The sequence below is a fragment of the Cajanus cajan genome, chromosome 7 (assembly GCF_000230855.2).
Source record: "Cajanus cajan strain Asha chromosome 7, NIPB_CcT2T_4, whole genome shotgun sequence".
Lineage (NCBI taxonomy): Eukaryota > Viridiplantae > Streptophyta > Magnoliopsida > Fabales > Fabaceae > Cajanus > Cajanus cajan.
The window spans coordinates 10,546,269-10,562,434 of record NC_138523.1 but is presented as its reverse complement, the minus strand read 5'-3'; the positions used below and the strand labels follow the sequence as shown (position 1 = coordinate 10,562,434).

General features: G+C 30.8%; 1 protein-coding gene across 1 annotated transcript; it reads right to left on the bottom strand.

Moving 5' to 3' along the window:
* Positions 1-5,033: 5,033 nt before the first annotated feature.
* Positions 5,034-7,440, bottom strand: LOC109818777 (protein NUCLEAR FUSION DEFECTIVE 4). Its single transcript, XM_020384304.3, has one exon. It carries the CDS (start codon positions 7,004-7,006, stop codon positions 5,252-5,254), a length of 1,755 nt encoding a protein of 584 aa, XP_020239893.1. The 5' UTR covers positions 7,007-7,440; the 3' UTR covers positions 5,034-5,251.
* Positions 7,441-16,166: the final 8,726 nt, after the last annotated feature.

The window sequence follows — 16,166 nt, the reverse complement described above, 5'->3', positions numbered from 1 at the left end:
TAGGTTCGATAATGAAAATCAAATTAAAATTAAAGGGAGATTTAAGATATGAAGAAATTAACTATGAGAAACTTTATTATAGAGGACTCAACGATCATTCTTAATGACCTAATTTCCTTTTGTTGATTAAGGAGGATTAAAAACTCAAATCCACAAAAGAAAATTATAGCAAAAATATCTGCAAGTATAATAAAATAAATCTAAGAAGGAAGAAAGTTGTATCATCTTGAAATTCTTATATTTCCTTTCAAAATGTGTGTTTGTATATAGATAGATAGATAGGCGTTAATATTAATTAATGAGGTTCTAGAGTGTTGCATGAGAGAATATGAGAATATTTATGAATTATACTGATTAAATAATTTTATTATAATATAATGGAATGATTTTGCAACCAAGGTTAAAAGATTTAACTAAAGGAGTTAAAGTAAGGTTAAGAGTTATATTATTTTTTATTTTTTTTTTAAGTCAGAAGTTACTAGATATTACATCTTACATTTCTCATTCTTTCACTTTTAGAGAAATTGAAGAACAAGGAGAGGAGGACCCAAGAGCAATAAGGTAGACTTTCATCTTTCAACAAAGTGCTCGTGGAGATAAGGAGGAGTGAGGATTTTTCTTATGTGGAAGTCAATTATCTGTGAAGTAGGGTTTTTATTTATTTTTATTAGTGAAACTATCTTTAGAAAAATTCATGGTTTGATCTAAAAACAAAAATATGATTTTATACTCTTCTTATGAGCATGAGATGTTGATTTTGAGTTGTATGCATAGTGGAATTAAAGTTTGGTATTACAGTCATGAATCTATGAGTGTTTGTGAATAATGTAAAAACCCTTGTTTTGTAGAGTACTTGAGATTGTGTGTAATTAGTGAATTGTGTTAAATTGTAGTGTAGTTGGATGTTGTAATGGTATGATGATTGATGAGGAACATTAATTTAATGAAATTACTGATTAATTTGAAAATTGAAAATTTGGCATGATTGGGTGAAACTCACACTTTGTGTAGTTCGTCATCAACTATAGTGACACCGAGTACAAGGGAAGAGGTGTCAAGCATAAAATCCACAAAGAGCAGGATTGTTTTTTGTGGTGATAATGTCGAGTGTGGGGGTAGCCACACCGAGTGTGTGAACTCCAAGGGTGCCTTAGTGGTAATTTTGTCAGGCATGAGTTAAGTCATGTCATACGTGGTGTGGGGACCATTGAGCGCGATAATTAAGTTGATGACTTGTGTGTGCAATTGTGTGAGCTGTAATATATTATGTATGAGTGATGAGAAATTGTATTGTGAACTTCAAGGGTGCCTTGGTGGTATTTTTTTTAGGCGTGAGTCAAGTCACACTAGACGTGGTGTGGGTATCGTCGAGTACGATAACTAAATTGATGACTTGTGTGTGCAATTGTGTGTATTGGTGAATTGTAATATGTTATGTATGAGTAATGTGAAATTGTATTGTGATTGTTAAGGTTGTGTTTGAATGAATAAAATGAGTATGTAAATTGAACTAGGAAGTTAAGCCTTTAGGTCATGAGATAAAGCCTTCGAGCCATGAGATTAAGCCTTCAAGCCACAAGGATGTGTCATGGGATTATGAGTAGAGTTATGGAGGTTTTAACCTATTACTATTCATATAATTGACATTAGAGAAGTGTGCATTAATTAGTTGGGGTTGTGGAGTTCAAGTGTGCTAACATGAACGTGATGGATGGTGAACTGTGTAGATGTATTGTTGTTTAACATGAGTTGGTATTTATTATCATATTTTATTCAAGTTTATGTTGATTATATTAGAGTGAGGCGCTTCTTACTCATCTCTATTTTTTGTTGTTTTATGTTGAGTGTGTTGCAAGTAATGACTATCATGTTGGTGATACAGGTGACGAGGCATGAACCTTTGTATGCTTTGATAGGATGTGATACATGTGGGCATATTATAGGATTATTTTTATTAATTCAAAAGAGAACATCAAACTAGTCAAAAAGAGGGGAAAAAAGAATTTAAAGCTTTCCACTTTAAATCATCTAATCGAAAGGTTTTATAACCTTTATTCTAACCCTAAAATTTATATTTACATTTAGGGTACAAAAAGGATCCAAGTCCTACTCAATTAAATCAATAAAAATGCAAAACAAAGAGTATATTAACCAAGATCGAGGATTAACCAAGGTTGAGGATCAGTCATGGTTGAAGGCTTAACCAAGACAAACCAAGGCTAAGATCAAATGCTTAACCAAAACTGAGGATCAACCAAGGTTGAGGGTTAATCAAGGTTGAGGGTTAATCAAGGTTGAAGACTTAACCAAGATTGAGGGTCAACCAAGGTCAAGGACCGGTCAAGGCAGGCTTAACCAAAAAGCCAAGTTTGAGGGCTAGTCAAGGTTGAAGGCTTAACCAAGATTTATACTTACGAGCAGAAAGTTAAAAATTGAGGGGATGTTTAAAGTCTAAAGATAAGCCTTATGGTTTAGGATAATTACTCATTAAAAGTTGTCACATAGGATAAAGCCCAAAAGTTTAGGCCCATCAAGAGGGTCCAGGTCCAATAAGATTAATATAAATAATGATGCTTGATAAGATAAAGACACATTTAACTCGCATTTAATGTATCATCATAGTCGTAGCCTAATACTAACTTGATTGTTGGAGTATCTTTTGTAGGTACACCCCTTCTCTCTCTTAAGTTAGAACATACTAAAGATCCTTCGTTTAAAGAAATGGAGTAGGAGGATTGCTTGAAAGAGTACCCTTGTACCTTTGTGTAGGTACAAATAATGTTGTCAAACACCATGTCCATGGTGGGTTTTGCAACCATGTTATGAATCTTGTTGTCGACAACAACTAAGCTTTATTAGAATGTCCACCATTGTGGTGAGTTTCAAAACCATGCTGTGGACCTTGGTTTAAAAAATGTTTAAGTTATCTATGATAAGTCCAACAATCAAGTTGTGGACCTAGATACCAACAATGTCTAAGTTATCCTAAAACACTCATAACTTTGGCGAGTTACATAACTAGGTTGTGGACTTTATTGTCTCAATTTCTCGAAGTCTCATTTATGCTCCCAATGGTGGTCATTCCTACATCTTAGGTGATGACTTTTTTCCATAACTAGCTTTGAGTTGCTTCTAATTTTCTTAAAGTCCTTTTCTTGGTTCTAAATCACTATAAGTCCTTAGTCTTTAAAGGCCTATTTGGTTCAAAGGAGGCGAGAGAGGGGAGGGAAAGGGGGAAAAGAGTTAGAATTTATATTTGGTCGAGAGAAGGGAAAATGGAGAGAAGGTAACTCTTTTCTTATTTGATGCTCAAGGGGACAAAATTTTAAAAATTAATTTACCTTTATATCTTTATAATTTTAAATTTTAAAAACATGTAAAGATATTTTAGAAATTATACTAAAAATGTTTAAAATCCCTTCCCTCCCTTCCCTTCCAAATCCCTTCAATATTGGAGGGGAGCAAAAATTAGGTGAAGAGGGGTTTTGATCTCTTCCATTCCCCTCCTCAAAATTGAACCAAACAAGAAAAGTTAACAAAACTCCCTCCCTTTCATTCACCTCCAATCAAACATTATGTAAGTTCAAAGGTTAAATCATCCAATAACAAGCCTCTTTGAAAAAATAATTAAAAAAAAAATACAACAAGAACCCATAAGTCTAAAGTGACAAAATTAAGAAAAATAAGGGTAAAACCAATCATAATTAACTCAAAATGTAAGAGATTGGACTATGCTAACATGAATGTTATGAGGTGAACTCTGATCTTCCATATGGACGTCTAAAATATTTTTAACTTGAGTAATTTGACATAAGTTGTTGACTGTGTTAGAGTGGGAATTGAATTTACTAAACTCTCACAAATGACAGTAATAGTATGTCTGAGTTAGGACTACTAATAATGACCAAAATATAGGTAACATTAAATTAAGTATTTTCTTAGTGGATCAAGATTTCAAGTCTCCAAAGAGTGATGTAACTCTTTGTCATGACATGACAAAAACATCATGAATAAGTATACAAACATGTAAAAGTTATTTCAACACTAAATTAATAATTATTTCACTTGAGTGAAGACGTGAAATAAATATTTATCTATTATAATTACATTGGTTGCATTTATAAAAGTTTATGATAAATCAAATTCTTAGCATAAAATCTAATGTCTCTCAAAGATAATTTTATCTTACTTTAGTGTAATGATTAGATGACTTTATTCTAAGTCAAAATATAATTCAATTTACATGATTTTATTTTAAGAATTTTGGACCTATATGTATTGACATTGATTAACCCTATATAAATCGGCCATTAAGTTTAGTGCTCACAAGTCACAACTATTATTATTGTTGCATTTTATTATTTTAACTATTATTTAAAAGTCTAAACTCTGGATGCAGAAGAAATAACATAACACTTTGGCCTTTAAAAAAAAGCGAAAATAATGTAAACATATAATCATATAAACTTTTCGATTTCATTTTCATGTTTGTTTTTTAAGGGAAACAAAATTGTTCTTTTTAGCATTTCGAAATCACATTTGTGTATTCACTTTATGACCCAAATGAAAAAACGTGGCCCGTGACAAGATTACGGATTTACTCTTAGGAAACACTCCACCAAAAATTACCCAATTATTTTATTATAGGAGTGAACTTAATTGGTCCAAACATTTGCCTTTACATGATGATTGAAACAAATGAGGTATCTGACACTTTTTTTTATACTTTAGGAATTAAACCATTACGAGTGTCAAGAGCATAAACTCTAAAAAATTGTTAACAAAAAAAGCCTGAAACTTTTTACTAGTATTAAAAGAACAAAGAAATCAAAGCTATATTGACCTATAAGCTGAAAATTTGTCCAACTCAAAACTCACATCACGTGGCTGAGATACAAATGCTAACCCAAAAGCTACAAAAGAACAAAACAAGAACATGCAAATCTCAATCTAAAATCTTTACAACGGTGAGGGATCATGTGAGGTGAAGCTCAAACGTAAACAAACAAGAGTTAACCGTGAGGGAAGAGAGGTTGGCGATGATAGTTAATTACATAATTACTTCTTCGAATAAACAAATAATAGAACACCAAAATTTAATAAAATACTTGGTGCATGCAGAATTTTCTCCAAGATAAACTAAACAAATAAACTTTGGTGTCCCTGAAATGTCCATCATTGTTGATGTAAAATAAAACAATTGCATAGTTGGTAGGTATAGACAAACCAAGCAAACATTATTAAACATACATCATTTTCTATTGGCTTTATCTGGTTCTTCAGCGCGGTTTGTGGTGGTGCCAGTGCTGCTAAACGTTGGAACACTCTCAGCATTCTCTAGTTCAACTCTGAACTTCTCATAGATGTCACCTTTGTAGAATTTCCTTGTCCTCAACACTAGAATAAAGGAAACAAAACATCCAATTAAAGTTGAAGCAGTGATTATGATAAAAGCCATTTTATAGCACTGCACTCCCATGCAAGTTAAGTCCTTCCCCTTTTGCCTCATGAGTCCCTTCATCTCCAACTGCTTCAAAGCCTCTTTATCATACAAATAACCTGTGACCTTCACATTCAGAATGTAAGATCCAACAGGGCTTGCCACGGCCCCAAAATTGTACAAAGTAGAGTAGTATTTGAGGCCAAATATTTCAGATATGATGGCAAACATTAAGGGCCATAAAGCCCCAAAGCAAAAGCCAATAATTACTGAGGCAAAGTAGAGAGAGTTTGGGATACCAAATGCTATTAGAAGATGGCCAACACAAGAAAGAAGCATGACTAGAGTGAGCATCAAGGGACGAGGGAACCTGTATTTGGTCAATAAGTACTCAGAGGCAAAGCCAGAAGATGCTCTTCCTAAGTAGTTCCATATACTCACAAGGGACACAAAAGTTGTGAGGCTCTTTTTGGGGTACCCCAATGAGTTCCCAATTTGTCCTAGATTGTCAAGTGCTGTTAGTGTCCCTCCAACACCAAACACTGTTGCAATGAACAGAATCAGCATGTCAATGCTGAAGAGAGCTTGGAAGATGGTGTAGTCCTCACCCCTTTGTGGAGGCTTGAAAATGTTCTTCAAACATGAATTGTTTTTCCTTTCCAAATCAGTTGGTGCTGCTTGTGGTTGTGGCAATTCAATAACTGAAGCAGCAACATCTGCTTGATCAGTGAAGGTTTGGTTTTGGTTTTGGTTCTTCCAGAGTTTGAATTCTTCCCTAAACACAACAAAAAGTGGTAGAAGAAGCAAAAAGAGAACCACCATGCCATCCACTATGTACTCCACTCTTGTGAAACTCAACTTGTTCTGAATAACAATCAAAACCATGAGAAACCCTGCCACCCCAAGTGAAATATAAAGAAGTTTGTAGAAAACCTTGATCTCTTTGTGTTGTGGGGTGATACTCAAGACCCTAACCGTTGGAAGGAAAATGAAGGAAATAGCAGCAGGAAGCCAACCAATGAGGAATATAAGAGCCTTAGAATTGTCACCATAGAAAGCATGGTATAGCTGAGTGAAAATAGCACCACTTAGACCCACATAACCCTTGAGGAGACCAATAACACTTCCACGGCTTCTAGGGAAACTCTTGACACAGTTAACCAAAGCACCAGTGTTAGCAAAAGACTGAGAATTAGCACCAATGTAGAAGTAGAGACACATTTGCCACACTTGTGGTTTTGCAATGCGTGATGTGACAGAAAGCCATATCATGAAGTAGCCAACGAAGTTCATAGTGGCCCCTATGGCTAGTATCACCCAGGGAGGGCTTATCTCATTGATCAAACCAGAGAAAATTCCAAGGTTGGCACCAAGGTCCTTGAAGAAGCTTATCAAGTTGAGCGTTGACTGGTCATACCCCAAAGAGGTTTTCACTTCATTGGAGTACAAACCAAACATGTATGTTGCCCCTGAAACCGCCATGATGAGACACGAGGCAAAAATCATGAACCAGCGACCAGTGATAAGATGGTGCATGAAGGCCTTGGTTTTTGTTGCCACCACCATTTTTGGAGGAACAATAAGGTGTGTGGTGAAAGGGTTATGATGTGTGAAGATCAAACACTAGCTATATTTTGTTGAGGATTTGGAACAAGGATTATGTGAGTATGCATATATTGCGGACGGAACATCGAGAGTGGGGTAATAAGATATATATTTGAGGATGCAACAATATGGTTTGTGATGATAAAACTTAAAACATAAAAGTCACTTTGTGGAAACTGGATTCTCCACCAAAAGTGGAACCAGATTCAAATCCTCGGGGAAAAAAAATTGGATGATCTGAGAAAATGACAGGCACTAACCAAGGATGCAAAGGCCACCAGGCATTGTGTGAAGAGTTGGGATTCAGTGGGAGACTTGGGAATATTAGGAATTTCAATGAACATGGTCTTTTGCAAGTTTATACTCGTTCGTTAAACTTGAAGCAGGGGATGTGGTAGTAAAGTTCTATATTTGCTTTTGTAGAATATTTTTTTTTGTGACATAAAGGAGAGAGAATATATATTTATATTTTTTTATCATTGTGATTGATTAATTTTCTTTTTGGTAGGTGTATAGTTTGGAATGATTGATTGTTAAAAGGCATAAATTAATGAATCTTGAATTGTCACGAGTTTTGGAAGAATCTATCTGTCTGTGGAGATGTGAGAGAAAGGTGGTTAATAAAATATAAACAAATATGAACTCATTTAATCATATTTAATACTATTACCTCTAAAATATTCTTAAACATAAAAAATTGAAATAAATATTAACTAATTAAATGTTTTTTAAGTATATTTTTGTCTTTCTAATATATTTTTTATTTTAATTCTTATAAAGTTACTTTTTTTAATGATCTTTATAATTTTTTGTCCTTATTATATTATTTTAGACCTTATAATATATCAAAAACTTCATTTTAGTTTATATAATATTTTGTTCATTTTGGATTAGCTTCTTTAAAAAAAATAGTAGAGACTAAAATTAAATTATTCACATATTACAATGATAAAAAGAAAAAAAAATGAATATATTATAAAGACTAAAATAAAATAAAAAGAGTAAAATTAAAAAAATACAAAGACTATTTTAAAGAAGTAATAAAACCAAACAATGACATATTATATATTTAAGTCTTAATTTAATTTAATAATATTATCTATAAAATATTCTTTATTCAATCAAAACTTTGTTTAAAACTATTTTTTCTATTTATATTAGAATTCTAATAAAGTTTCAAGAAAATTGTTTTTAAATGAAATTAATACAATAAATAATGTAGTATTAAGTAACATTTTTTAATTACTGTGAAGTACTATGTTAGAAATGGTTATTTCCTTTCAAAGGCACAACTCACAACTGATAATAAATATTTATTATGTATTTCATAAGTCATAATTCATTAGCCCAACTCTATTAGCCAAACTCTAAATTAACTCTTTTTTTTTTTTCATTATTAAGGAGTGCTTTTATTCAACATGGATGATCTCCCTCTAGCCAAACTAGCATTTGAAAGTGAATAATTTGCATTGTAGTATTAAATTTTTCTCTTTTATGACTATTGGTATCATTAATATATAACTAGTTTTAATTTTTTACTGCTGACTTTTTACTAATTATTTTTATTATTGATTTTGAAACATTGTAAAATAAGATATTTTTTTTTAGTGAAGTTAATAAAAGAGGTTTGTCAAAACATTATTTTATCTGTTAAAATTTTAATTTTGACATTAAAATGTTCGAATTTTATTGTTAGTGACATTAAGAATAGTAAAGAGACAAAAAAAAACAAATTATATCTTAACTTGTTAATAATTATTTATTATAACTAGAAATTTAAATTTAATATATTTTTTTAAAACTTTTTAATTATCATTTACAATAAAATAATTAAATAAATTAAATATAAAATAATTTTTTTACCAGAAATTTATAATTTTAAAATAAAGTGAAGAGAGCAATATGTAATTTAAATATATCACAGAAAGAACCTATATTTACACTTGAAAGATAAGAACGGGATCAGTTTTTATAATTGATATTTTTCAGCTCTTTAGGTTATGTTTGAATTGTTATATTTATTTAATAAAAATAATATAAAATACAATGACACTTGATTCTTACTTTATTAGTTAAATGAAGTTTGAGATGAAATTAAATTTTTATTTATTAATATTTTTTTTTATCATTTTTCCATTTTGGTGTCAAAAAAAAATTATTTTTTATTTATTGTTTCATTCACTTATCAAATAAAAAAATGCATTTATTATTTTTTTAATTCATGGTGATATAAGAGAAACGTTATATATATATATATATATTATCAATGCGTATTTTTCATTAAATACGACAATAATCCTATTTTATTGTATATTATGATATTTAAAAATTCATAATTAAAATCATATACTTCTTAAAAACTAAGACTTTATAACGAGGAATGATATTAATCATCATTAAATATTGAATAAATATTTTTTTAACAAGAAATATGAAAAAGAAAATATTATCATACTTTATTATATATAAGGAGGGGATGCATTGTTATGAAAGAAAATATGACTGAAACAAGTATGCATATATATAATAATACAAAAGTTGAGAAATTAAAGAACTTTGACTCTCTAAAAAGAAATCATTCGATGATAACAGCGGAAATGAAAACTCAATAACAATTATAGGGAAGAAAAAAGTGATATAGAAATGAAGTGCTCATTAGCCTCTCATCAAATCTTAATTTTTATTATTATGGAATATAATGTTGAATAATTTCTTTTAAAACAAAATAAGAATCAAATTGAAGATGACTATTTACCGGGAAGTTTTGTCTTTTACTCGAGAGTCACATGGTATATATGTACATATATTTGTTGATCGTGGTACAAAACAAAATCATGTGATTGCATTGGTGGCTGCCCTATTTATATATGGTAGTCAATTTGTCACAACGTATATTATTCAAGAATCCAATGCTTATGTGCTTGGTATGTTATCCGTAGGTTAATAAAAATGTTTTCCAGGTGAGATACATTATCTTCATGTCATCTATCATAAATTCAATTAATTAATGTTCATCTTAAAAATACTTCATAAATGTCCGTAGTTCTTACATAATTTTTTAGATTTTTAAATGTCTTATATTATTTAGAAATTAAGGTTTAAAATAATTTATAAATATTATTTTTCTTTAATCTATTAAAATGTCTTTTAAGATAAAAATCATGACAGTCTAACAAATGATAAAATAAACAATACATCAAACATATATAATAACTTTAATAATATCAATAAATTTAAGTTCAGAACATTGATATTAAAAAAAACTGAGGTCATTGTTATCCTTTAGTCTCGACTAAAAAACTTGTTCTAATGTACAATACTTCAGCGCATTGATTTTAATAATGTTTACTGATTTACGGTATATATATATATATATATATATATATATATATATATATATATATATATATATATATATATATATAATTCACATTAAATAAGTATTTAATTTGATAAATTTCTTATTAAAGGAATAAATTAACACAAGCAAATCACTTGTATTTCAAACAAAATAATTGATTTTTAAAAGTAGACTTAATTGTACATTTTTCTAGCCATGCTTTATTATAATTTGACAAATTTTACCATCTAACTTTTAAAATACTATATTTTATTAGCTAATTTTAGATATTTTATTACCTTATTAATTGATCGTTCATTTTTATTAATTAATTATTGAAATGATATATATATATATATATATATATATATATTTATTTATTTATTGATTATTGACATATTTTTTATGTAACATATGAATGATGATATAATATTATATGTCAGATTAGTAATTAATTTTTCATGTTAAAAATTAATATATTATATAAATAGTCAAAATATTATATCATGGGTTAATTAACAAAAACAAACAACCATTTATATATATAAATGAGTAAATGTTAAAAAGTTTGAAAATTGTGACAAAATATACATTTTTGAAAATTGAATAACAAAATTTATAATAATATTTGAAAAAGTAAAATTTAATCTTAAGATATAATAATAGTAATGATGATATATATATATATATATATGAAAAAATCTTCCGAATAACTTACTTATAATATCCTCTCTAATATAAATAGTAATTCATGCGAAGATATATAAATGTCAATTATATACTATGATTTACATAGAGATATCGTAATATCATACATTGATATTGATAAACAAAAGGTACTACTAGAGAAAATGTAATTTTTTTGCGAATTTTCTTGAAAAAAATATTTGCTAAATTTTTTTGCGAATTTTTCTGAAAAAAATATTCGTAGAAATTTTTTACAAATTTATTTGCGAAAAATAATTTACAAATATTTCTTATAAATTTTGCTACAATTTTAATAATCATAGAAATTTTTTTCCATGGTAAAAATTTGCAGAAAATATTGTAAAAAATTTATTTTGTTTCTTGTAAATTTTCTTGCAAAAAAAAATTCGCAAGTAATATTTACTTAATGGTAGAAAAATTTTGTAGGTAACTTTTCCTGCGGATTTTTCTGCAAATTTTAATCCACAGGAAAAATAAAAAAAATATATTTAAATTTATAAGTTTAATATTTTAAAAAACTTTAAGTCCCACATTGATTCTTTATTTGAAGATGTATGGTTTTTGATCATCTAAGTAATTTAAATAACATTTGATAACCATTTTTAAGTTTAAATTATTTTAAATCTAAAAGTAATGTATTTTAAAATTAGAAGTAAAAAAAAAAAAAAAAAAATCTTTTCCTGTTAAGAATACGATGAAGATGAACCGATTGACTAAGAGAGATGAAGATATTTGTGAAAGTTTATGTCAGGTTGGCAGGAGAGAGTCAGAAATATGAATGACAATGTTGATATATGAGAGCAGTTTTAATTGTCATGACTCATGAGCTCAGCACACAGGCTAAACTTCTTAATTTTATTACTAGAAACTAAATAAATATAATATTAAAATTTTAAATGTATAAATAATCAAGCAAAATTATAACCAAATATTAATAAAGATGTTTTAAGTAAAATAAAGTATAGATAATTAAGGCAGTTGTGAATACGTAAAGAGTATTTTCAATTTTTCACCCTTTAATTAGTTGTTTTTTCTGGAATAAAAAGTGGACACTTTCTTTTATTATTTCAGAATAATTAAAGATAACAAAGAATCAAAAAGTATAGTATACAAATAAATAAATAAATTGGATTAATAAATATGCTACATTGCATATGGCTTGGACAGCCTAGACCTGTGATCGGTGATGGAATGATCAAAGATTCAAAATGGTTGAAAAGAGAATAGGAAGGAGGAATTGCGATCGTTCGTAGTTCAAAAATTAATTATGTTATGACACATTTTAATAAAATTTTCGTAAGTATTTTCAGAAAAAATACAATATTTTTTAAAAGTTAAATTATTTTTTTAAAAAAAAAGAGTTAATTTACAACAATAATGTAATATTATACAATTTTATTTACATTGTTAATTGCATTAATTTAAATATTATTGTGATTTGTTGTTTATTAGTTATAAAATTCTAAGAATTATAAAATTTTCATAAGTTGTAATTGTAACAACCCGTCATGGCCGTCACATTACGGAATTACACTACACACTACTGGAACATATACTAAAATAGTATAATAAAAATAATTACAACACAAGTTGCTAATCAAGCAACCAACAACAATCAGCTATATACAACAAAATATGCTACTATAAGGTAGCCTACAAAACAAAATCCAACTCCAGGTACCTCTTGTGGCCTCTAACAGCTATCTCCCAGCCTATCTCTGCCCTACTCTCATACATCGTATGATCATCGCAATTCAAACCACATGGAAACATGCAAGGGTAAGTTAGAGACAATAAACAACTTATAATAATTAAAAATGCAACACACCAACTATATAATCATCTTCACATCACATCCAACATAGAAGACAACAACACATATACTATACATCTTAACATCATTTCAACTTGATTCAACATATCAACATTGTATCAACACTTCAACGTAACTACTGTACAAACCATTAGAATAGTTACCATATTCATCATAACAACAACCAACACATGTATTGCACACCTCTCAACAACACATGTTTAAAAGCAACTTACAACACAGGTAATCTAGCAACACTAGCATCATTATCAACTTGTATACAAATAAACAACTTACAACATAACAACACTATCATCATCCTCAACAGGGTCAACATACAACACAATCACAGCTTAACAACACAACAACACATATACAACTCATATCAACATCAATTAAATACACCAACAACTTATGCGTCGTCACGTATTTCAACTTGGAGATCTCCTACAACATGGGTGAGTAGTTTAAGTGGCTAGGTCCTACCGAACCGACAACAAAGAACCTTTTTGGGCTTCCTAGGTAAACAACAAATTTGGATGCCAATCCACAGTACGATAACGATTTCTCAGACTTTTCCACTTAAACAAGGAAGTATAGTACTATGTCAGGATAAAACAGCTGGGTTTAGGCCTACCACGACATTAGCTAGCTTAACTAAGTCATCTATGGGATTAGCCTACCGACTATCCTCCAAATACTACAACCCTCTGATACTCGGTTAGGAACTAAGTTCTCAACTTCGTACTTTACTCAAATTGGCCTCTTTGTAATTGGTATAGCTTGACCTGGCCCTATACCGTGGTTGCTTTGTACACGTGTGCCTCGACCTTACCCATACACGAGACCAACTAAGTCTTAGAGGAGAACAGCACAATGTCCACTCCAAGGGATAACTTCCCAAGGAGGGTTTTCAACAAATTGGGCTCTCTAAGCACCACAACTTTCTCAATCCACACAATAGGATGAGTAACTTCGAAAACATCTCCTCTAATCCTAATGATCAAATTTGGTCGCTTGTAATCGATATAGCTCGACCTAGCCCCTATACCATGGTCGCTTTGTACACGTGTGCCTCGACCTTGCCCACACACGGGACCAACTAAGTCCTAAAGGAGAACAACACAACGTCCGCTCCAAGGGACAACTTCCCAAGAAGGGTTTTCAACAAATTGGGCTCTTTGAGCACCACAACTTTCTCAATCCACACAATGGGATGAGCAACTTTGAAAACATCTCCCCTAGTCCTAGTGATCAAAAACTCATCATCATAGCTTAATCAGCTTACAACTCAACAGCACAGCTCAACTCAACAACTTAAACAACATGATCAACTCAACAACACAGCTCAACTCAACAACTTAAACAACATGATTAACTCAACAGCACAACTCAGCTCAACAACTTAAACAACATGATTAACTTAATAACACAACTCAATTCAACAACTTAAACAACATGATTAACTCAACAGCACAACATAACTCAGCTCAACAACTTAAACAGCATGATCAACTCAACAGCTTAACAGCTCAACTCATAATCTACAACTCAATCATCATAAATATCTTTCAACACATAGTACAACATACAACTTTATAGCAACATAAAACTTTCCTCTAAAAACTTAACAACATAGTCAACTAATAACTTCTATATAAATCTCAACACATCTACACACTTCACATCATGCTTCTCACAACTCGCAATATTATCATCATGCACTTCACAACTTTGAACTAGATCATATCATCATATATCACAACATATAAATGGTCCACACATTACATATAGCAACTTTAACAACATATCACATATTCAACACATTTCTATTTAGCACAACAACTCATTTAGCACCTATACACAACTACACAGCTCCATAACTCAACTACAACATGTATCTCATTTACATCCCATCTTCATCACAAAAGCATCACCAAACAACATCATTAATCAATATTATCAACACACAACATTTTCATAACATAACACAACTCATACTACACGTTTACAACCCATCTTTCATGCCAACTTACCCACCCAAACAACACCAATCAACCTAAGCACCTAAAATAACTTTCAACTTAACCAAATCACTTCTTGTGAAATGGAAACCTTCACATAAAACAGCATATCAGGAGTTATACTACTCCTACCATTCTCATTCTTATCTCATATGAAAGATAAGAAGATTTCCTACATCTCTCATGAAGACACCAAATCCTAATTCCTTCATCTACCTTGTTAAAAATTCTAAAAACCGCAACAGCTATAACCAATGCTAGCAACTTGACCCCTCTTCACTAAAACAACCATATCTGGAGTTCTAGACCTCCTTTTTGGGTGATTCCAGCGCCATTGGAAAGCTAACATCCAAGGATACAACTTTCATGAAGACTTAAAGGCCAACATATTCCCACCCGGCGCATTAATATCACACCCGGCTCAACCTCAAACAGAGACTCACAAAGAGTCTCCACGCCCGGTGCAACTAGCCTCTTGCCCGGCGTGATTTAACATTGGTGGCCCCCAGATGAATGCATGCCCGACGCTAAGAACTGCGCCCGACGCATATTTAACCAGAAACCTCCAAAAACCTAAAAAATTCCTTCAAAACCTGAAAATCAGCAACTTCAACCACATGCAATCCATGAAATGCAACATATAGACTCCCTACAACTCAAAAATGAGTTCAGATTCAACATGCAACCAATCAATGCACCAAAATTGTCAAAAACCCCATTTTCCCCAAAAACCCCAAAAAATGAGGAAATCACCCAATTCAACCACTTCTTCTCGAATTCCATACATCAATGGAGTTCCTAAACTCTCATGCAACCAAACAACATATATTCTAGCTTCCCTTACCTGAAGATTGGCTCCGAACAACCAAGAATTAGGGAAGAAGAAAACTTTCCTCGGAGCTCGACTCCCAAACTTCAATCCTTCAAAATCAAGCTTCCTAGCCTGAATTCCAAGAGAAGACAGGAGAAGTTAGTGATCTAGACAAAGAAGAAGAATCAACCATAGAAATTTGAGAGAGAAAGGAGCTCACGGACCCAGAGTCCTTCTCTCCAAAACTTGTCTCTAGTTTCTTTGAGAATGAACTTATGAAGTTCCCTTCTCAGAGAAATCCTTATATACTATTCTCTCTCTAGAGTCAACTAAACTCAAAAATTTCCTCACTACATTACAATAACTGTTAAAAGTTGTTCTAAGTTGAGGTCAAAATTGATCTGTTAAAAGGAAAGTATATAAAA